Below are 21,070 nucleotides of genomic sequence, written 5' to 3'. Positions count from 1 at the left end.
TGAAAGAGAAACTGCTCATAATTCAGATGGAACGCAAATCAACACTCGTCGTGTGTTCAAATTGTTTCCAAATTGCGGCCCTGTGTTTCGTAGAGTAGATGCTCGTCGTTCCTGGTCACATTTTTCTCTCGTCGCCTCGCGGGGGATGGTGGCCTGCGGAGTTCGGATCTGGATCGACCAGCGGGGTTCGGTTCATCGCGGCCGTCCGGATTTTGAATTGGACGGCCCACGTCGGCGGCAGAGCACATGTCAGCACGAGCGCCCTTCCCGTCGTGCGCTCGGCCCCCTCCCCTCCCCACCCAATGTCCATCCCCCGCCGATCGCCGCCGCCGACATCGCCGCCGTGCTCCGGCCTCCTCGGCGCCCTCCACCACAGCGTCTCGGCCGGCCACGCCTCCGCCGCCGTCTCCCTCCTGCCCACCCTCTCCCGAGCCGGCCTGCGCCCGCCCTTCCCGCTCCTCTCCTCGCTCGCCCGCCTCCTCCTGCTCCGCCGCGCCGCGCCGTCCTTCCCCGCCCTGGCAGGCCGCCTGCTGCTCTACATACGCCTCGCCGGCCTCAAGCATTTCGTCCCCTCCTCCACCCAGCTCGCCAACCACCTCCTTTCTCTGCATTTCCTCCTCGGCCGGCCGCGCGACGCCCGCCGCCTGTTCGCCAGAATGCCCCGCCACAGCGTGTACTCCTGCAATGCCATGTTAGCGGGGTACGCCCACCTCTCCCTCGCAGCTCCGGCGGCGGAGATCTTTGCGGCTATGCCGCATCACGACCTCACCTCCTATAACTCTGCTATGCTTGCGCTCGCGGGCGGTGGAGAAATGCGGGGAAGCTTGGTGCTGTACTCCGACCTCCGGCACACGTCTCCTTCCCTTGGCTACAGCGATCACACCTTCTCGGCGCTCCTGGTGGCGTGCGCTGGTCTCATGGACAGGGGCCTTGCTAGGCAGCTCCATGCCCATTTATCTCATCTTGGGTTCTTGTCTGATATTGACATCGCCAGTTCCCTTGTTGATGTGTACAGAAAATGTGGCTGCATTGCTGATGCACATAGGCTGTTCGACGAGATGCCTGTGAAAGACTTGCGCATGTGGACATCAATAGTTTGCGGCTACGCAGAGGATGGCCAGATGAGTCCTGCTCGTCAGATCTTTGATCAGATGCAAAAAAGGAGTATCATTTCATGGAATGCTCTCATGGAGGGATATGTTCGTCATGGACAGGCAGCAGAAGCATTGAGTATTTTTAAGCATTTGATCAAGGATGGTCTTCAACCAGATCAGTCCACCTTCAGTAGCGCTTTGTCTGCTTGTGCAGCTATTGGTTCAGTGACACATGGTAAGCAGATCCATGGGATGTTGCTACAAACTGGTTTTGATCCCAGTGTAATTGTTCTTAGCTCACTCATTGACATGTACTCGAAAGGTGGTTATCTGGCCGGTGCCAGGCAGGTTTTCAGTCTAGCATGTCAGGAGAGGAGGGATACTGTGCTGTGGAATGCAATGTTATCTGCTCTATGCCATCATGTCCATGGACAGGACGCGATAGGATTGTTTGTTCAGATGATTCGGGAGCGAGTGAAGCCTGATGCTAACACATTTTTGCTAGTTTTGACAGCTTGTTGCCATTGCGGCCTAGTTGATGAAGGCATGAATTTCTTGGAGTTGATGAGCAAGAGATACAGGATTGTTCCAGGAGAAGACCATTATGTTTGTGTGGTGGATTTGATCAGCTGTTCATCCCGTTCATGTGATGAAGTAGTTGAATGGATCAGAAGTTCACCATTCGGTTCTAGCAAACAAGCTTGGGAAACTTTGGTTGGGAAATGCGCGATAAATGGCAACGCAGAGTTGATGAGTAAAGCAGAGGAGCAGCTAGCCGAACTAGACAGTCCAAAATAAATGAGTGCTTGCTCTTCAAAGTTTGTTTTGCGAGGTTATCTCCCTTGACTCCCATGTTGAAGAAGGCTCAGGCAGACAAATTACTTTGTGATAAGAACTTTGGCATGGTGAAAGCTGTTTGTTCTTTGCACAGGAGACATTCTTTTGTGAACAGAGACTGGATAAGTGCATCCCTGAACAAGTGTGATGTAGCAGTGGCATCATAAAGAATCGGTGGTGAAGGGACCTGCAGACATGGGCGTTCTGCTGGGCCTGGTGTAATTGAAGGAAGAGGGAACGGATATTCTTGAGCAAATAATGCTGCGGCTTGGCATACCAAGTAAAGAGTGAAAAAGCGATTTCACAAATATTGTCAAGCTAACATCGCTTTGTCATGTCACATGCCAATGGACACAGGACACACCGAAACAGGAAGCTCAGCATTACTATTTTTCTGCGCTACATTCACTTGAAAGTTTGTAGGTACAAATAATTCATCATCCATATTGTATCTGCATCTGTGTCCAGTTTTAGAAAATGATGTACAGATACCTTGCATTACAGCAAGGAAATATGATTTTGCTCAGGTTAGCATGTAGTTGTGTCCACAGGATTACATGGCAGATGAAACAAATAAACATAGGCTATTGCAAATTTAGCAATATATTTCTGATGCTGGTGCATAAATCATGTATGTTGTTTGTGTACAAATATGTGTGACAAAGCTAATCCATAAACATGGATGTTGTTTTTCTTTTGCTTCTACAGGTGATACATTCATTTCATATGCGTACCTAAGATATAAACTGTAACATTTCATATACATACTCCATAAATATGGATGTTGTTGTTCACAGGATTACAATGGCAGATGTTGTGTACAAACATGTTTCTGCTGCAAAATGCCATCATGTTCAACAACGTACATGGTACATCAAATATCTTAAAGAAGCAGACAAAATTCCCTAGAAAAGCCTAACTATGTATGTTGAGAATTGCGCTATCTGCTTGGATGTTGCAACCAGCAAAATGATGCCAAAGCCTTCAAGTCTGTAATACTTCATGAAGCTATTGGTAATGATTGACCCATACTGGCACAGAGTATACCAGAGTTCCCAGCACGAAAGAGAGCACGAAGGTCGCTGCAGCATAGACAAAGGCCCTACCAATCTGTCCGCTGCTTCGCATAGCATAGATTTCAGCAGCAAAAGTAGACACTGTGCTCAAGCAGCCAAGGAAACCAAACTGTATGCCATTAAGAACAGTTGTCGAACGCTTTGTATTCACCTACAGAAAGACTAAACCAATCAGAGAGATAGCAACGCAATTTACATAAACCGTATAAACACATGCTTTAGCTATCATACCGCTTTGGCGGTCACAGCCAGTGATGCCATGATACCCGCAGCAAGAACATTGGCTACAAGTGTCCCAATGGGCAGCCATTTGAGGGATCTCTGTTTGCCGATTCCCTGGCCATTGAGCCTTGCCAAGTACCAGCGTAACCAAACGCCTGGAGGCGCAACCGAGCACCCCAACCATAGTACAGCGCCATCATCAAGATTGCGCACCTTTATTATGGCCAACACGATACTCAGAACCCACACAAAAGAAAGCAAAATCATCATAACTGCTATAAGCACAAAATGTTTAGTCCTAGTGTTGACTTTCAGCTGCTCCCAGTTACAGTTGCTTCCTATTGAACTATTTTCCTTGATGCATTTCAGGATCCAGCTTCGTAGGCGCTCACCTGTTTCGGCGCCCACCCTGATGGACTCATTGACGATGAACATTCCTGAGTAGGTTAGTGTTGTTAATCATCAAAAGAATGATTTCCCTTATGTCTTTACTTAGCGGTAACTAATTTTGGACTAATAGCACTTTATAGAAAATTATGATGAGGTACCTAATACTATGCCAGCTATGGCATATGCCCAATGGTCTTTGGAAGACATGCTAACCATCGCTTGATTCCACCCACTGAAGGTGGTAAGGCTTCCCATGTATCCGGTTGTGATTCCAACAATGAGATGTTCAGATATGTGCCGAATGTCAGTCTTAAAGATTATCCCAAACCAGGCCATCAGGAAGGATCCTAGCTGATGCACAAACATTTGGGCATTAACATGCGTCAGTACAGCCCAAATCCCTGGTGTTTTTTTTACTTGAGCAGGTACAGGATAGAACATACCATGTTTGATGGAAGATCAAGGTACAACGGGCTTTGGTTGGAGGTGAGTGCCAGGCAGCCTGGGCCGAACAGCTTTTGGAGCCCGTACCTTGTAAATACCTAATTTGGACATCAAAAACATAATTATGGTAATGGAAAGGGATGGTACCACGGTAAATGTTTTCTGAACGCATGCATGGGTTTAAAGTAAAAATGTCCCCTGAACTTTCATCAATCTTCCGCTACATTTATGTACACTAAGGAAGACCACTTAGTAATTAATACCTAATACAAACAACAGTAGACAACGATTTGGAGAGTTACCCCGAATGATCCAAAGGCGGCTAAATGGATCAGGTAAGAAGCATAATCTAGCCTCCGAGAAAGCATATATTGTTCAACCTGCAGGAAAGCATAGACATGTTCATTTTAGAATCTATAGCACAACGTACAGCCTTGCAATAGTGCTAGACAGCATAATCATTTGATTGATTATTGCAAGCAATCACTCAACTCAAAGTACAATTTTGTACCTTGCCTGATGAGCTCTCGCCCTTTGGCTCCAGAGAAGACTCAGGTGCTGGCAGACCTGTGCCATGTGAGCTGTAGCCATGGATTCGATTATCTCGGACAGGATGTTGATCCAATGTATTTGCCATATCTTCATCGGCCTCATCTTCCAAGGCTAGCACTCGGTCACCACTGTCAATGACCTGAGCCAAAGCCGAGCTATCAGCATGACCAAGCAACTGGTCTGCTGACTGAAGGGAATGCCTCATTGAGTTCAGGATCGAGTCGCCCATCTCGCGAGAGAGGCTGATGGATCCCCTTGAACTGGGCCTGCTACTTCTCCTACTTAGCAGTGAGCCTGACCTAGCAGCCGAAGGATGGCCAGCGGAATCCATGGATTCACTTCTTACATAGCCCAGCCGATTCCCCTCAAAAACATGGCTCCTAGTTGAAGAGTCCTCCATCATGCAAGCTCGCTTTTCCAGCTAGCTACAAGAGATGTAAGAGCACTGCCACAGAAAAAGAGAGTAGTTTTTCAAAATCAATCGCCACCAATCCATGCCTTATAAAATCAGGAAGCAATAGGAACCAGACAATGAGCAGGACAAAGAGATAGATTGGGGGTATATTTGTTGGGTGAAGCTGGACCAATCACATCAAAAACATATTAGTACCGCACAAGGTCATGGAAAATCTTTTTGAAAATTCACAAACTCCTTTCTCTAGCCAATCCCAACGAGTTCAAAACATATTAGTAGTGCCCAGCAAAGTTCAGAAAGTAAGAAGAAAAAACACTAGCTCAAAATTTTAACAAAAGGTGAAAATAACATAGCTGGTTATATACTGAAGGGCACATAAAGAACTCTGAAAAAAGATTCCTGGCACATACACATGGGGTACTGAACTAACTATACTGATCAGTGAAGTGATCATACGCAGGGATAGGGTATACCAGCTGAAAGCAAGATCAAGAGCCCAAGACAACAATAGCCAATCAGTGGGATCAAAATCCAAAAGAAGAGCCAAAGTGTGGAGCCACCACCAGAATTTAACAGAAGAGCTAACTAACCAGTGAAATAATTAAGTAGATGCAGACAGCGGTGACGGCACCATTTCAATCAGCACGGCGCTTAGCGAAACATGTGGCGTCTGCTAATTAGGCTGCTACTGGATAAACAAATGAATTTCCAGAAGAGAAGCTAGTGCAAAGGAGCTGGCCTTTTTGACATGGACACTAAACTAATTGTGAACCCAGTCTAATCCCCGGCGCCTTTAGCTGCCGAAGCGCACTCGCTTGGTCAAGGAAGGTGGGAGGGAGATCGGCGGGACCCCACGCCGCCCGCGTACCCGCCGTCGCCGGTCGTTTTTCGCCGTCTCAGAAAAGGGCGGGCGCATCCTTCTACTCGTATAATGGTCGCGAGCCATGCCTGTATCTTGCGGCTTCTTTGTTGATCGGATTTAACCATCTACAGGAGCAGGAGAGAGAAAGGTGGAGGAGGGGAGGAGAGAACCTGTTGGGGTTGAAGCTGACGGCGGAGGACGGCGGGTGGCTCGTACGGAGGGGGTGAGCGCGCGTGGCCGGCGGTGAGTCGAGGAGGTCGTCTCCGTGCATACTCCTCATTTTTATAGGTGGAAAACGGAATCACTGGAGAACAGAGCCTGTGGACGGACGGGAATGGGATGGGTATGAACGGACTGTGTGGTGATGGCAATGGACGGCTCCGATCGGATGGGATCTTCTCATGACTCACGATTCTGCTTCCTGCTGAAAGAGTGAAGACGGGTTTCAGAGCTTCTCCCACGTCGACATTTTCAAATGTTTACGGACATTTGCGCCATTTAAAGTTATTCCTCAAATATTTTTTATTTATATGGTCTTTTTCCTTTACTGAGTTAAATCAATCAGTAACATTTTAACGATATATTTAGTACCTACAACAAATACAACCAGAAGCAATTTCATTGTATGTTCAACAAGTTTTATAATTAGCATCCATCAAACAAGCAGAAGGACTGATTTTTCGAACCGAATGAATCATTTTTGCCTCCGCATAGTTTGCGAAGATGCTGCTACGCTATTGGTGTACAAACTTCGCCACATCGGGATCCAAGTCACCAGTCTTCACGTATAAGACCTTGGACTTGCATGCTTGCTTGACGGCAAGCTTTTTCTTCTCGAGGTCAACTTTTTCTTTTTTGCATCTCCATGAACGTGTTAAACATCTTCGCCTTTTCTTCTCCTTGGCCTTTGCCTCATCTTCTTCAACATGATGTCCTCTCACTTGTCTGTCATCTTGGTCGACATCCCTTCACGCTTCACCTTCATTCTCATGTTTCTTCTCACTCGACCTCGGCACACTGGTGGCCGGTACAAGCCCTCCCCCATTTCATCGCTTGTTTCACCAACTTCATCCCCTTTGGTGATGGCGGTCTTGACGTAATTGGGTATACCACTCCACTTGATTTGGCCATTCAACTTGCTCCAACAATGAAGCATCATGAATGGCTTCACCCTCGTCTTTTACAATGTCGTCGCAAGGTCGGGCTAGCAAAGAAATACAATCACATGATCAACACATTGCAACATAGAGCAAAACAGTCACATGATCAACACATGCAACATAGCGAAGCAAAACTTGCCCGCTCATGGAGTCTCACGCCACTTGACCACCGATTTTGCATTTGTGGCTTTGTGCATATGCTCCACAAAACTTGTTGACACCCTCTTGAATGGTGAAGTAGAATCAACGCCCCCACCCCCTAAAACTATAGAAACCTAAGGGGTGTTGAAAGTGCATTATCTCCCAATTAACGTTTTGGTGTTGAAGGCTCAGAAGTTTTTTGATTTTATTTGAGTCGTAGCGAAGCCACGCTATAAAGAGGGGGAGGGTGTTGAGAGTGTTAGGGATCATATTTCATTCATATAAAAATTCTTCAGAAGTCTTGATCCAGTCAAAATCATGAATCAAATCCAAAATTGAATCTCTCGCTTGAATGTGAGGGCTTGTTGAGAAATAGTTGACCATGTCAAATCATGAACAAAATCCAAAAATTAAACACCTCAATTGAATGGGAGGGGTCCAAAATTAGGGTGCATAGTGAATTAGATGTTCCTGAGAAAAATAGGTGTTATGGGGATTGATATGTTCTTTTAGATGGTAAGAGGGTGTACATGACTGATGTGTTTACATGACGATTAATTTATGAAGTCATTGACCCATTCAAAATCGTGAATCAAATCCAAAATTGAATATCTCAACCGAATAAGAGAGCTCATGGTGAAAATAGTTGACTCCAGGCAAAATCATGAACCAAATCCAAAATTACACACCTCAATTGAGCAAGAGGGCTCCAAGACTAGGGAGCACAGTGAATTAGATAGATGATCCAGAGAAACTAGGTCTTATGAGAACTGATGTATTTTTAGTGGTGAGAGGGTTCACGGGGTTGATGTGTTTTGCAGGCTGGTTATTGCTGATTAATATGCTAAATCATTGACCCAGTTCAAATCATGAATCGCATCCACAATTGAATACCTCAACTAAAAGAGCGAGCTCGTTGAGAAATAGTTGACCTGGTCACGTGAACAAAATCAAAAATTGAACATCTCAAATTGAATGGAGGGCTCTAAAATTAGGGAGCATAATGAATTAGATTCCCGAATGAGAGGGCTCGCTAAGAAATAGTTGACCAAGTCAAAATCATGAACTAAATCCAAAACTGAACACCTCAATTGAATGGGAAGGGGTCCAAAATTGGGGAGCATATTTTACGCCCTTTGTCTCAAAATATAGGATGTATTAGTTTTTTCAAAAAAGTCAAATCTCTTGAAATTTGGCCAAATTTGTAGAGAATATATCAATATCCATAATCAAATCGGTATCATTAGGTTCATCATGAAATGAATTTTTGTATTCTATTTAATTAGTATTATGGATGTCAATATTTTTGGCTCTGGACTTGGTCGAATTAAAAAACCGGCTTTTTCCAAAAACTAATGCCCTTTATATCTTGGAAGTGAGAGAATATTTGGTTTGACGAGTGGGGCAGATGATGGAGTGTGTTTTATTTTTATTTGTAATGCAGTGTTTTGGTGGGCCTTTCACGATGTGACTGTATTATCTGCTAATCAAGCCATATTTATGTGGGGAATTTTTCTGCACCGGTGTGCTAGTATATTGGTATTACAGTACCACATGTTGGTGTTTCTTTTTTATAGGTGGCGAGATGGTGCGCGGTTGACATTTATTTATAGGCTGGTTGCTGACGGTTGATTTGAAAAATCGCTGAGCCCGTTAAAATATGAACCTAATCTAAAAAATTTATAGCTCAATCGAACATGAGTAAATTAGAGAGCATATTAAATTAAAATAATTGAATGACAAAGCTCCTTGAGAAATTGTTGACTCAGTTAAAATTGGATGACCCAATTCCAAATTGAAGACCTCGATTGATTATGAGCCCTTGAAAATTAGGAAGCATAGTGTATGTAATATGATTCAAAGAAAAATAGATGTTGTGAAGACTGATATGTTCCTTTAGATGGTGAGAGGGCGCACAATACTGATGTGTTTTACATAGTAGTTGTTGCTGATTAATTTATGTGATCGTTGGCCTAGTCAAAATCATGATCAAATCCAAAACTAAATTCCTCAACTGAATGAAAGAGCTCGTTAAGAAATAGTTGATCTAGTTAAGATCATGAACCAAATTTAAAATTAAACATCTCAATTTAAATGGGTGGGCTTCAAAATTAGGAAGCATGGTGAATTAGATGATTTAGGAAAAAAAAAAGATGCTATGAGAAATCATGTGTTTTTTTGTTGGTTCAGGGGACTGATATGTTTTTACAGGCTGGTTCCTGCCTATTAATCATTGATACAGTCAAAATCATGAACTAAATCTAATATTAAGTACCTCAAATGAAAGAGAGAAGTCGTTGAGAAATAGTTGACACGATAAAAATCATGAACCAAATTCAAATTAAAAATCTCAATTGAATGGATAGGGAGGGTCAAAATCAAGAAGCACAATGAATTAGATGATGATAAGACATCTCAATCCTACGTTTTCCCTTTTTTTTATTTAGAGCCTTGGAGATGAAAAAACGTGGAATCAACCGCTTGGCATCTGACGGCCAGGAGCAACCCCAGTTTTCATATCCAACGGCTGCAGATAGCAGTATCCCACTCCCCCGGCCGTCACCGAACAAACCGTTATGACACACCATTTCGGAGCGGAAGCGGGACCAAGAAAACCCTTGCCTCCGCCGAACCACGGTGCGGCGGTCCCGGGATGGCGGCGCCGGCAGAACCCGGTGAAATCGAGGGCTACCTCGGCCTCCGCGACGTGCGGGTCGAGCTGGACCTGGGTAAGGCCCGAGGCGGGGGAGAAGGAGGCGCGGGCGCGGGCGGAGGATTCGCCGTCTGCTTCTGGCTCTACCTCTCCGGCTCCGCGAGGCCTTCCCCGGTTATCCTTCACCAGGTTCGACTAGATTCGAGTAATTTGGTCGTTCCCCTGTTTTAGGAGATCGTTAGGCCTTACGTTGCTGTAGGAATTTTGATTTTCTGACTTGTGAGTGCGCGCGAAGAGCGAATTCTATCTTTTGGGGGAGGGGAGTTTCTCGGTCTGCCGTAACGCGTGCTTATGGTTGTCCCGTGGTACATCCTGCAATTGGTAGGTGGTTGGTGCATTTACATTATAGGATTCATCAGTCGGTCCATGTGATGGGTTCACAGGCCCATCCTGTGGCACACTGAGCACTAGCAGTATGGCAAAATCTTGATAGGACAGTTAAGAATGGGTGCTGCTATATACATCTCTTTTTAATCGAGAGACTAGCCAGGACTGGCCCTTGGCAGCATATATTTTACTAAAAGAAACAACCCTGAGCACCTCGCGGAGTCCAGGGCTCGAACATGGGCGGGCTGATTGCGCACTCGCACGCCTTGCCAACGGAGCGAGACCCTGTTCTTATCACCATCTCTTTTTTAGCGCGGGAAAGTTCTTAGTGATTTATTTAGGATGGGTGTAAGAAGAATGTTTTTGTTTTGGCGATTAGACCTGAAATGCAATCCTAGGTTTCCATGTGTAGTCTGCCGAGAGCCCGAGACTTGTATTGAACTGATAGAAATTTTGATTTTGTGATTGCGCACGAGGAGCAAATTATATCTTAGGGAGGGGAGTTTATCGGTCTGCTGTTACGCGTGCTTATGGTTGTGCTGTGGATGCTGCAGCCTGCAATTGGTAGGTCGTTGGTGCATTTCAATTATACGGATTCATTGGTCGATCTGTGTGAGAGGTTGGCGCCCATTCTGTGGCACACTGAGCAGTATGCAAAATCTTCACTGGGCCATTAAAAATGGGTTCTACATCTCTTTTTAATTGTGACAAGCCAGGACTAGCCCTTGGCGGCACATTTTAATATTAGAAATAACCCTGAGCACCTCGGGGAGCCCGAGACTCGAACGTGGGCGGGCTGGTTGCGCACTTGCACGCCTTGCCAACGGAGCGACACTCTGTTCTCGTCACGCTCTTTTTTGGATGGGTGTAAGAAGAATGTTTTTTGTTCGGCAATAAGATCTGAACTGCAATTCTAGGTTTCCATGTGTACTTCTGCCAAGATTTGTATTGAACTGATGGGAATTCTCAATTTTTTGCAGATAACTGCAGGAGATGGCAATAAGTTGCCATTTCTTGCTTTAAGTGAAGGAAATAAGCTGCTTCTCTTCCCATTGCTGAGGTTGCACAAGCAAGCTCCTAGTTCCTCTAATTCCTCTCCATGGACTGATACGACCTATATATCGGCTGTAAATGAATGCCCTCTTGAGCACTGGATACACGTTGGATGCGAGGTATGCTGCAAGCATGAATGTCTGTAACATGCCTTTTGCGTTGCTCAATATCCTTGGATTGGTTGAGTCAGCAGAGGTGTCCATTTAATGTTTTTCCACACTTCCTATTTTTCTCCCTCATATACTTGTTTTTGACTTATGTGCAACACACTGACATGCTCCAAATGGCAATCTTCCTTTACGTTTACAACAATTGCTTTATTTAATCTGTTTTGTAAAACTATGCACCCATGTCAGGTTACTGAAAATGTTATGCGCCTTCACATTGATGGCGATCTAGTTGCCGAGGCTCATCTTTGTTCACTATCTAGCCAGCCAGACAATCAAGATGATGCATACCAAGTTTGCTTGCTTGGAAACAATGGCAAGGTCGATGGCTATGTGTACAATATCCAAGTGCTATCTATGATAGGAACCATACAGGAGCAGTACGCAGAGGTGATGCAGCTTAGCTAATAGTAAGGCATTATTTTTTCTTCTTCTGTAAAGGTGAAAACTTACAATTGTTTTTTGCAGAATCCACCGTCTAAGCTATCTATTGACTACTCATGCTGCGACGGAATTGAGGAGGGCGATGATGGCATTTGGTGCATTGTCGGTGGGAAGGTAGACCAAATTATGTCTCCTGACACAAACTATTTATCCTATCTTTATTTCAGCTATTTTACGCACAGCAAGAAATGTTTCTGCATTTCTATTATGTTTAACCTGTAAAAATGTGAAAGATAACCTGAGAGCTGCAGTGAGTTGCAGAAGATAATGCCGAGCTATGTTTATTCTATGTACAAAACACATAATAATCCTAAATAACCCCTGACTGTTGTTGTAATGGTCGAAATTGGTTTCTGTAGGCTTCTTGTCGGAGGAACTTCATGTTGGAAGTAGTACTAACAAACGCTTTTGGTGAACATATGAACAAGGATACACAGGTTTTTTGATTTATCTTCTTTTTTGGTACATTTAGCAAGTGTGCTACTTGTTTGTTTGCTTACTTAAGAAATGAATCGTCTTCTAGATTGTTGCTTCACTCGTCTATGCTGACAATGGAGCATTAGTCGAGAAATCAAGGGATGATGCAGAACCTCCCCTACTGATTGCTTGCGAAGGACTTGAATACCCAGCTGAAAGCAGGCCTCTTCCAATTCTTCGTGGGCGTGCACTATTTAAGCTCAAGATATCTCAGGTGGGTTTCTCCATATGCTGAATTCCTACAAAAATTGATTGCTTTAGTTTTGTTATTGCTCTGTAGCAGCAACATAGTGGTATGAGGCCGTATCTATAATACAGCAGCCATTATGATCCTGAAGCAGACTGCTACGCAATGCTCCATCTTAGTTAAACACTTACAGCATCTTGTTTTGAACCCCCCCCCCCCCCCAGTTTTCCAGCAGGAAGGGGAAAAAAAGGTTGCTATTTATGCCATGTGCCTTGAATATTTATTCATTTTCCACCATATTTAATTACTTCTGTTAAATTCACTTGAATCTGAAATACATATCTGCCAAAAAGAAAGAAAAGGCTGAAATGTCTATAGAAGCTTTTGTTGTGGCCCAGTATGGCCCTGGATTTGCGCAGGTGCTATGTAGTATGTACAAGTGAAGGCTTATACTGTCAGAAATACCATGTTTGTCTCAATGAACCTACATATACGATTTTATGATTTTTTTAACTGGATTTTATGCTATGATTTTGCTTGGTTGATCTTCTTTCATGATATTTGATCCGATTGTTGCAGCTCTCTTCTAAATGTGACAATAAGCTGTTCCGCATTTATTTCTCAACACTTCACACGCGCAAATATCCTTTTCTGGAGGCATCTTCCAAGCCAATTCGCTGTATATCCCGAGGCCGCCCCAGCCGTCCATTGAGTGCTGCAAAGCGGACAAGTTCTGCAACAGTCGATGAAATTCACTTGCTTAACAATGGACAAGGGCTTGATCGTGATGGCAAAGCAAATGCTTGCTCACTGTCTCAGGATCAAAGTTCAGTGGCATGTTTGCATCCATCCAAGTTTCTCAAGGTAGAAGGCGATGGAACAGAGACTCACAAAATGGTATCCCAGGTAGTCAATCTGCTAGATTGTGGTACTTCTGAAATTGTGATTAATTCACTTGAACTTCGTAGTTAATGGTTTGTTTGCAGAGTAAGCAGGCTAGAAAGATGGTAGTGGAAGCACAAAGTGTCAGAACTGAATCTACGATGTCAGACTCCGACAGCATTGATGCGAGAAGTTCTTGGAGTGGATCAGATAAGGATGAAGCTGAAACTCTTTCAGATGCTATGATCTTCAGATATTGTCTAGAAGGAACGTATGAGCGGTCAACATTTCTTAAAGGTGCAGCTTCTTCCATCAATGTGGACGATTTGATCACACTTGCAAATGAGGTCTCTTTGTATAGTGGATGCTCCCATCACAGGTAGTCTTATATTTTTTGTTTTATGTATTTTATAAGATAAGGAGGTTCCTCTCCCTCTTTATCACTAACAATAACATGCATTTGCATTTTCCTTCTAAAGAAACCAAATATTAATTTCAAAGCAATTGCTTGAAGAGGGTGCTGTAACTTGGAGCATAATCTCAAAGAACAAGGAGCGTGCTCTTTGGTCATCCGCAGTTCCTGAAATCATGTCAAATTTTATGGACATTGCCCATTCTACAAACAGAGGTTTGTCAGAGCAGGTAGATCCATTTACTTCTGTATGAGGTCTCTTAACACCTTTACCCCTCATTTTTTGAGAGGGTTATACATTAACTCAGTAGGAGGGTTCTGTTGTCAATTATTTGTGAGTAGCACAAGAATAGATGTTTGATTCCATAGCACGTACTATTCATTATAGGATCTGGAGGTTTTAAGAGGAATTGCTGGCTGTGGGGATGATCTTGGAAGGAACGAATTTGATAGGCTATGGTATTGGCTATACCCAGTGGCCGTTTCTCTGTCGAAAGATAAAATCAACAGCCTATGGGGTTGCACTGCACCTGTGTGGATAGAGGGATTGATTACAACAGAGGAAGCTGAGAATGCGCTAAGAAGCTCCAGGGAACTGCTCAAGAAGCCGGGAACATTCGTTCTCAGATTCCCTACCACACGAAGCTGGCCACATCCAGATGCTGGAAGCCTCGTTGTCACCTATGTTGGCTCCGATAACTCAATTCACCACAGACTTCTCTCCCTGGATGTCAGGTGCGCTCCTATCAGTGACCTTGTTTGGTGATACTTTTTATCCCATACTCAGGTTCGGCTTTGTTTCGATTCGATGTTGCTGAAAGTGAAATCCATTGTTTTTCTGCTGGATGCAGCGATGCTAGGGCTGGGAGTCTACAAGATTTGCTGCTGCAGGAGCCTGAACTACTCCAGTTAGGCAGGCAAGCACACTGAACTTCCATTCACTGAACCCTTTCTGAATAAATAGTTGAAGCTATCGCCATTCTCATTCCGACTCAACTTGAGTGCAGGGTTGATCGCCTACCGACTGCCATGAAATATTAATCCAGTGTGCTATAAGAGGCAATGCAGCAAACTGAAGTTCATCACAAGCCAGAGAAGATGAAGAGTTCATGGCATGCTTTCCAAAGGCAGCCATGGGAGTAGTTAGTCGATTTTCTGATAGGCTGTTGCCCTGTATAATTTTGTAAACCAAGCGATTACTTAGCAGAAATAGATGACCCTAGTGTACAATTAGACATGACACTAGTCAAACCGGACGGTCCAGTTTGTTCAGTTCGTGTATATAAACTGAAATTTTGGAATGCAGATTTTCCTTTTTGCAAGTACAGTAGTTTCTTGCACATCCCATTCTAGTTTCCCCATTTCGAAGTTTCCCATTGATAAAAGTAGAAAAATGCCCCGTGCGACAGCGGAAATGTTCTAAATTAAGCTGTCTGCAAGGCACATGCGCATGGTAGACGTAAAGATTACGTGCTGGTAAAACATAGGGTTTAACTAATTTGTTGCGTACAGATGCCAAGAGTACACCCTTAAACCAACTTGTTAAAATAAACAAATTCCATGACAACTATGCTGGACTCGATTGGATTTGCAAGTTACCCCCTTGTCACGCCTAAGCAGATGTTAGCGTGACTAAGGAGCTGGCTGGTGGGCCCAGCCAGCTGGCCAGCCAAGTGGAGGCGTAGGTAGCGGTAAAGGGTGGCCGCATGTGGCCAGGGAAGGGCATGCGTGTGTAAACCAAACTCTGTATCCAAACTTTCCTCTGTAATCTCAGCCCTTTTCTTCAAGCTCATCCCCTCTCTCGCCTGCTCCCTCAACCCCTTTCTAGATCATCGATCCTCCGATCAGATCGCGGACATTACATTGGTATTTAGAGCCAAAAATTTTCTTCCCCTCACCATTGCTGCGCCGTCGGAGTTTGGGAGGCGGATCGGTAACATCCACCGCGTACGGTGCGAGTCCGCTCGCCGGATCTCGCCCAAAATCCGTCGCGGGGTTTGATCCCCTTTCAGGCCGAAGCAACGGCGCCCTCGAAGCCCTCCGTGGCGACGCGGCAAGTTCTGGAGGCCATGGAGGAAGGGAACGCCAACATCGCGAAGATGCTCGACTCCCTCCTCACCAAGTTCGACGAGCAGACCGCCCTCCGCGGCAAGCAATTGGAGGCGCAACTCTCCTTCAACAATCAGATCGCGCTGGAGCTGCGGGGTCTTGCGCGGCAGCTCGATCTGACACAGGCCGATGTCGATGCGACCCGCAAGACCGTCGACTGCCCGGCCTCACCTGCGGGATCCGTCACCATGTTGGTACCACCACCGCCGCCGCCGCCGCCGCCGCCGCCTCCACCGTCTCCGCGCCACCAGCCCCCCCACGCGGAACCCCATCGCTCCGCTTCTGCTCACACTCGCTTGGGGGACAACCGACCACCACTCCTCCCGGTTCCCCCTCTCGGGGCGCCCATGGCTGGGGTCACTGCGCCGCCGCCCAGCCCCAGCTACACCGAGAGCTCCTACCACAAACCACCAAAACATGATTTCCCCCGTTTTGACGGATCCGCACCCTACCTCTGGTTGGATCGGTGCCTGGCATACTTTGAGCTCTACAAGGTGGGTCAACATGTTTGGGTACCCACAGCTGCTCTATACATCGAAGGACAGGCAGCACACTGGCTCCAGGCGTTTCGCCAGAACCACCGCAACCTGTCATGGGACATGTTCGACGCCGCTGTGCTCGAAGAATTCGGTGCGGACGAGTTCGAGCTCACTATGCACCGTCTCCTTCAACTACGACAGACGGGCAGCGTCGCAGAGTATCGCACAGTGTTTGACGAGCTCATGTATCATCTGCTGGCGCTGGATCCCTCCATCAACAACAAATTCTTCATCACCCAGTTCTGTTTGGGTTTGAAGGACGAGCTACGAGCAGCAATTTGTTTACAAGCCCCATCGAGCATCACCCGCGCGTCTGTGCTTGCGCGCATTCAGGAGGAAGAGCTGGGCACGACACGCCCACGGGTCCGACCGGTTCCTCCAGGGCGTCCTCCTCCACCCACGAACGTGGCGCCGCCGCGGCAAGCAGCCGCTCCACGCGCAACCGGCGACGAATTCGCTCGGGAGCGACAGCTGCGGGATTACCGGCGCGCCAACAATCTCTGCTTCAAGTGCGGGGACAAGTACTCGCGGGAGCACCACTGCGCGCAGCCGGCACAGTTGCTCACCATCCATGTAGGGGAGCATGGCGAGGTCCTCTCCGATGGCGCGATCCATGCTCTCCAACTCTTGGACGAGCCAGAACCACCAGCGCGGCCTGCCGAGTGCTGCGTTCTGTCAGCTCAAGCGCTGGACGGCTCCGACTCGCCAAGCACCATCCGCCTGCGTGCTCTGGTGGGGAATCAGGTGATGCTGCTGCTCCTCGATTCGGGCAGCACCCACAGCTTCGTCAACAAGAGTTTCGTCGACTGCATCGGCGTGCAAACTCAACCATTGCCTCCGGTGGAAGTGCGCGTCGCCAACGGTGATCGCATCACCTGTGATCGCATCGTGCCCGACCTGAAGTGGTGGATGCAGGGGCACACCTTCTCCACACCAATGCACGAGCTCGACATCGGCGCCTACGACGGCATTCTGGGCATGGACTGGCTGGCACAGCACAGTCCCATGACTTGCCACTGGCAAGACAAGTTCGTCTCGTTCCTCCACGAGGGCGAACAAGTCACGCTGCGCGGTGTCAAGTCCAAGACCACCGAGACCCTGATGGCCGTGGAACTAGCAGAGCTTCACAAATTGATCGCAGGCAATGAGGTTTGGGCAATGGCCATGGTGGATGCCTGCCCACCCGTCCAGACTAAGCGCAAGACACCGAGTCACACACCGCTCGCTGATCTTCTCGACGAGCACGCGGATGTCTTCGCCGCGCCTCACGGCCTGCCGCCACACCGGCAGTATGACCACGCCGTCACGTTGGTGGAAGGGGCGATTCCAGCCAACACTCGCCCCTACCGCTACTCTCCTCTGCAGAAAGACGAGATCGAGCGACAGGTTCGTGAAATACTGGACTCGAGGGTTATCACACACAGCGTGAGCCCCTACGCGGCACCGGTGTTGCTCGTCAAGAAGAAGAACGGCACCTGGAGGTTTTGCATCGATTACCGCCGGCTCAATGACGCAACTATCAAGAACAAGTTCCCCCTGCCAATCGTGGATGAACTGCTCGATGAACTAGCGGGTGCCACAGTCTTCTCCAAGTTGGATTTGCGGTCTGGCTACCATCAGATTCGAATGCGAGAAGAAGATGAGGCCAAGACAGCATTCAAAACCCATCACGACCATTTTCAGTTCCGTGTCATGCCGTTCGGCCTCACCAACGCACCGACAACATTTCAGTGCCTGATGAACGCGATCTTCAGTAAGTATATCCGCAAGTTCGTCATCATTTTCCTTGACGATATTTTGGTCTTCAGTGAAATGATGGAAGAACACCTGGAACACGTGCGTATGGTGCTGGAATTGCTTCGTCAACACCAACTCTATGTCAAGGCCTCCAAGTGCGAATTCGCCACTGACCACATAGACTACCTCGGCCATGTGATCTCCAGCGAGGGCGTCGCCACCGATGCGGAGAAAACCCAGGCCATGGTGAAGTGGCCTACGCCGACGACAGCGACCGAACTTCGCGGTTTCCTCGGCCTCACCGGCTATTACCGCAAGTTTGTGCCACACTACGGCATCATCGCCAAGCCCCTCACGCAGCTCCTCACCAAGAAAGGCTTCGAGTGGACTGAGCACGCTCAGGCAGCGTTCGACCTGCTCAAGCAGGCCATGGTCACCACCCTGGTGCTCGCGCTCCCCAACTTCGACAAGCCGTTCGCCATCGAGATGGATGCCTGTGACAGGGGCATCAGCATGGTGCTCACCCAGGAGGGGCACCCCGTGGCTTACTTCAGCAAGGCGCTGGGTGTGCGCAATCAAAAACTCTCCACTTATGAAAAGGAGTTTCTAGCCGTTATGATGGCGGTGGACAAATGGCGTCAGTATCTTCAGCGCGGGCCATTCGACATCCTCACGGACCACAAGAGCCTCTGCAACTTGGGAGAACAACACCTGGAGACAGACGTACAGCGCAAGGCCATGTCCAAGCTCGCCGGCCTTCAATTTTGATTCCTGTACAAGCGCGGCCTCGACAATGGAGCACCAGATGTGCTCTCCAGAGTGGGCAAGCGGATGGACTTGGCCGCGCTCTCGACCTATCAGCCGGCATGGTTGCAAGAGGTGGCTAACTCGTACGCGACAGATGTAGATGCCCAGGAACACCTGCAGCACTTAGCACTGTCCAGTCCGGATGCAGAGGGGTACGAGCTTCATCGAGGCATCATTCGTCGCCAAGGCAGGCTCTGGATCGGGGCAAACACAACCCTGCGCACCAAGCTGATCGCCGCGCTCCACAACAGCGTCGTGGGTGGCCACTCCGGCATCACGGCGACCTATCACCGGGTCAAGAAGCATTTCGAGTGGCGTGGTCTGAAGAAGGATGTGGAGGAATTCGTGCACCAATGCACCACCTGTCAACAGGCCAAGCACGAGCACACCAAGTCGGCCGACCTCCTCGCGCCCTTGCCCATTCCATCTGCGCCATGGGAGGACCTGACAATGGATTTCATCGAGGGCTTGCCGGCGTCCGAGAGCTACAACTCCATCATGGTGGTTGTTGATCGCTTCACCAAGTTTGCGCACTTCGTGCCACTTCGCCACCCCTTCACCGCGACAACAGTCGCCCGCGCGTTCTGGGATAACATTGTGAAGCTGCATGGGATTCCTTCTTCCATTGTCTCCGACCGCGACAAGATCTTCACCAGCAACCTCTGTCCTGAGCTCCTGGAGAGCGCGGGCACCAAACTGCTGTACTCGACGGCATACCACCCGCAGACCGATGGCTAGAGCGAGAGGGTGAACCAGTGCCTGGAGATGTACCTGCGCTGCGCCGTCCACGACTCCCCCAACAAGTGGCACCGCTGGCTACCGATGGCTGAGTTCTGGTACAATTCGACCTTCCATTCCTCCCTCAACTGCACGCCCTTCAAGGCCCTGTATGGCAGAGAAGCCAATTTGGGCGCCATGGCAACCTGGGCAGAGGAGGCACCAGCCGGTGACGACCTGGACTGGGCAGCGCATACGGATGCCATCCGTGCGCAGCTGACGCGCGCCCAGCACCGCTTCAAGAAGTAGGCGGACAAGCACCGCGTCGAACGCTCCTTCCAGGTGGGGGAACGAGTCCTACTGAAGTTGCAGCCATACGTGCAACGCTCGGTGGTCTCGCGCCCATGCGCCAAGCTCGCATACAAATTCTTCGGCCCCTACACCGTGTTGGAGAAGATTGGACCGCTGGCTTACAAACTGGACTTGCCGCCGGACAGCCGCGTGCACCCAGTTTTTCATGTCTCCCAGCTGAAGCCGTTCACGCCGGATTACACGCCGGTGTTCGCCGAGCTTCCCCGAGTCCACGACTTATAGGCGTCAATGGCCGAGCCTATCAAGATCCTGGAGCGGCGAATGATGAAGCATGGTGACGCGTCCGTGGTGCATCTCAAGATCTAGTGGTCGTCTTCGTCCTCGGACACGACCACTTGGGAGGACTACGACGTGCTACGTCGGCGATTTCCCACGGCCCCCATCTGGGAGGGAGAGGCCTCTTCTTAAGGAGGGGAGAATGTCACACCTAAGCAGATGTTAGCGTGACTAAGGAGCTGGCTGGTGGGCCCAACCAGCTGGCCAGCCAAGTGGAGGCGTAGGTAGCGTTAAAGGGTGGCCGCCTGTGGCCAGGGGAGGGCATGCGTGTGTAAGCCAAACTCTGTATCCAAACTTTCCTCTGTAATCTCAGCCCCCTTCTCCAAGCTCATCCCCTCTCTCGCATGCTCCCTCAACCCCTCTCTAGATCATCGATCCTCCGATCAGATCGCGGACATTACACCCCTCCGATCTAAATTAATTGGTGCAACTATGGTACAACTTTATGCTTTAGTACTAAAGTTGTACTAAAGCTGCGACAATTAATTTGAATCGGGGGAGTACTTGATTTGAGCAGACGACCATCACTACAAACGGCTAAAGATTAAAATAAAAAATGGTAGTTAAAGCCATTGACATTTCATCAAACAAGATGAAAACGTGATTGAAACGTGGTTTGCAATGGTTGAAAACATGGCCTGGGATTCATAGGTTCACT

General features: G+C 47.9%; 2 protein-coding genes across 4 annotated transcripts; one reads left to right on the top strand and one right to left on the bottom strand.

Annotated features, from left to right (window-relative positions):
* Nucleotides 1–2,669: 2,669 nt before the first annotated feature.
* On the bottom strand, nucleotides 2,670–6,280 carry LOC123128118 (fluoride export protein 1). The gene is made up of 7 exons (XM_044548050.1): nucleotides 6,063–6,280; nucleotides 4,575–5,060; nucleotides 4,366–4,443; nucleotides 4,063–4,161; nucleotides 3,778–3,970; nucleotides 3,239–3,666; nucleotides 2,670–3,158 (listed from the first exon to the last, which is right to left on the bottom strand). Exons 2-7 carry the CDS (start codon nucleotides 5,016–5,018, stop codon nucleotides 2,940–2,942), a joined length of 1,461 nt encoding a protein of 486 aa, XP_044403985.1. The 5' UTR covers nucleotides 5,019–5,060; nucleotides 6,063–6,280; the 3' UTR covers nucleotides 2,670–2,939.
* Nucleotides 6,281–9,759: 3,479 nt separating this feature from the next.
* LOC123128101 (SH2 domain-containing protein B) lies at nucleotides 9,760–15,177 on the top strand. 3 transcript variants are annotated; one of them, XM_044548038.1, is made up of 12 exons: nucleotides 9,760–10,035; nucleotides 11,214–11,405; nucleotides 11,643–11,843; nucleotides 11,922–12,011; nucleotides 12,257–12,334; nucleotides 12,421–12,588; nucleotides 13,141–13,467; nucleotides 13,557–13,822; nucleotides 13,923–14,085; nucleotides 14,244–14,590; nucleotides 14,707–14,772; nucleotides 14,863–15,177. In XM_044548038.1, the coding sequence occupies exons 1-12, from the start codon at nucleotides 9,847–9,849 to the stop codon at nucleotides 14,894–14,896; spliced, it is 2,121 nt and encodes a 706-aa protein (XP_044403973.1). In that variant the 5' UTR covers nucleotides 9,760–9,846; the 3' UTR covers nucleotides 14,897–15,177. The 3 variants fall into 3 exon arrangements, with proteins under 3 accessions (XP_044403973.1, XP_044403964.1, XP_044403956.1); XM_044548029.1 differs by having other exon boundaries at nucleotides 13,548–13,822; XM_044548021.1 differs by having other exon boundaries at nucleotides 13,530–13,822.
* The last annotated feature ends 5,893 nt before the right edge of the window (nucleotides 15,178–21,070 follow it).

Source organism: Triticum aestivum, chromosome 1B (genome assembly GCF_018294505.1).
Source record: "Triticum aestivum cultivar Chinese Spring chromosome 1B, IWGSC CS RefSeq v2.1, whole genome shotgun sequence".
In the NCBI taxonomy this organism is placed as follows: Eukaryota; Viridiplantae; Streptophyta; class Magnoliopsida; order Poales; family Poaceae; genus Triticum; species Triticum aestivum.
The sequence above is the reverse complement of the archived record's forward strand: the minus strand, read 5'-3'. Positions and strand labels throughout refer to the sequence as shown.

Bases quoted from the DNA above. Each gene is read 5' to 3' on its own strand.
- LOC123128118 (XM_044548050.1), bottom strand. From the start codon at position 5,018: ATGATGGAGGACTCTTCAACTAGGAGCCATGTTTTTGAGGGGAATCGG. The intron at 3,667-3,777 runs GTACCTCATCAT...TAACCTACTCAG, and splicing joins CATAGCTGGCATAGTATTAG to GAATGTTCATCGTCAATGAG. The intron at 3,159-3,238 runs GTATGATAGCTA...GTCTTTCTGTAG, and splicing joins TGGCTGTGACCGCCAAAGCG to GTGAATACAAAGCGTTCGAC.
- LOC123128101 (XM_044548021.1), top strand. From the start codon at position 9,847: ATGGCGGCGCCGGCAGAACCCGGTGAAATCGAGGGCTACCTCGGCCTC. The intron at 12,335-12,420 runs GTTTTTTGATTT...ATCGTCTTCTAG, and splicing joins ATATGAACAAGGATACACAG to ATTGTTGCTTCACTCGTCTA. The intron at 12,589-13,140 runs GTGGGTTTCTCC...CGATTGTTGCAG, and splicing joins TTAAGCTCAAGATATCTCAG to CTCTCTTCTAAATGTGACAA.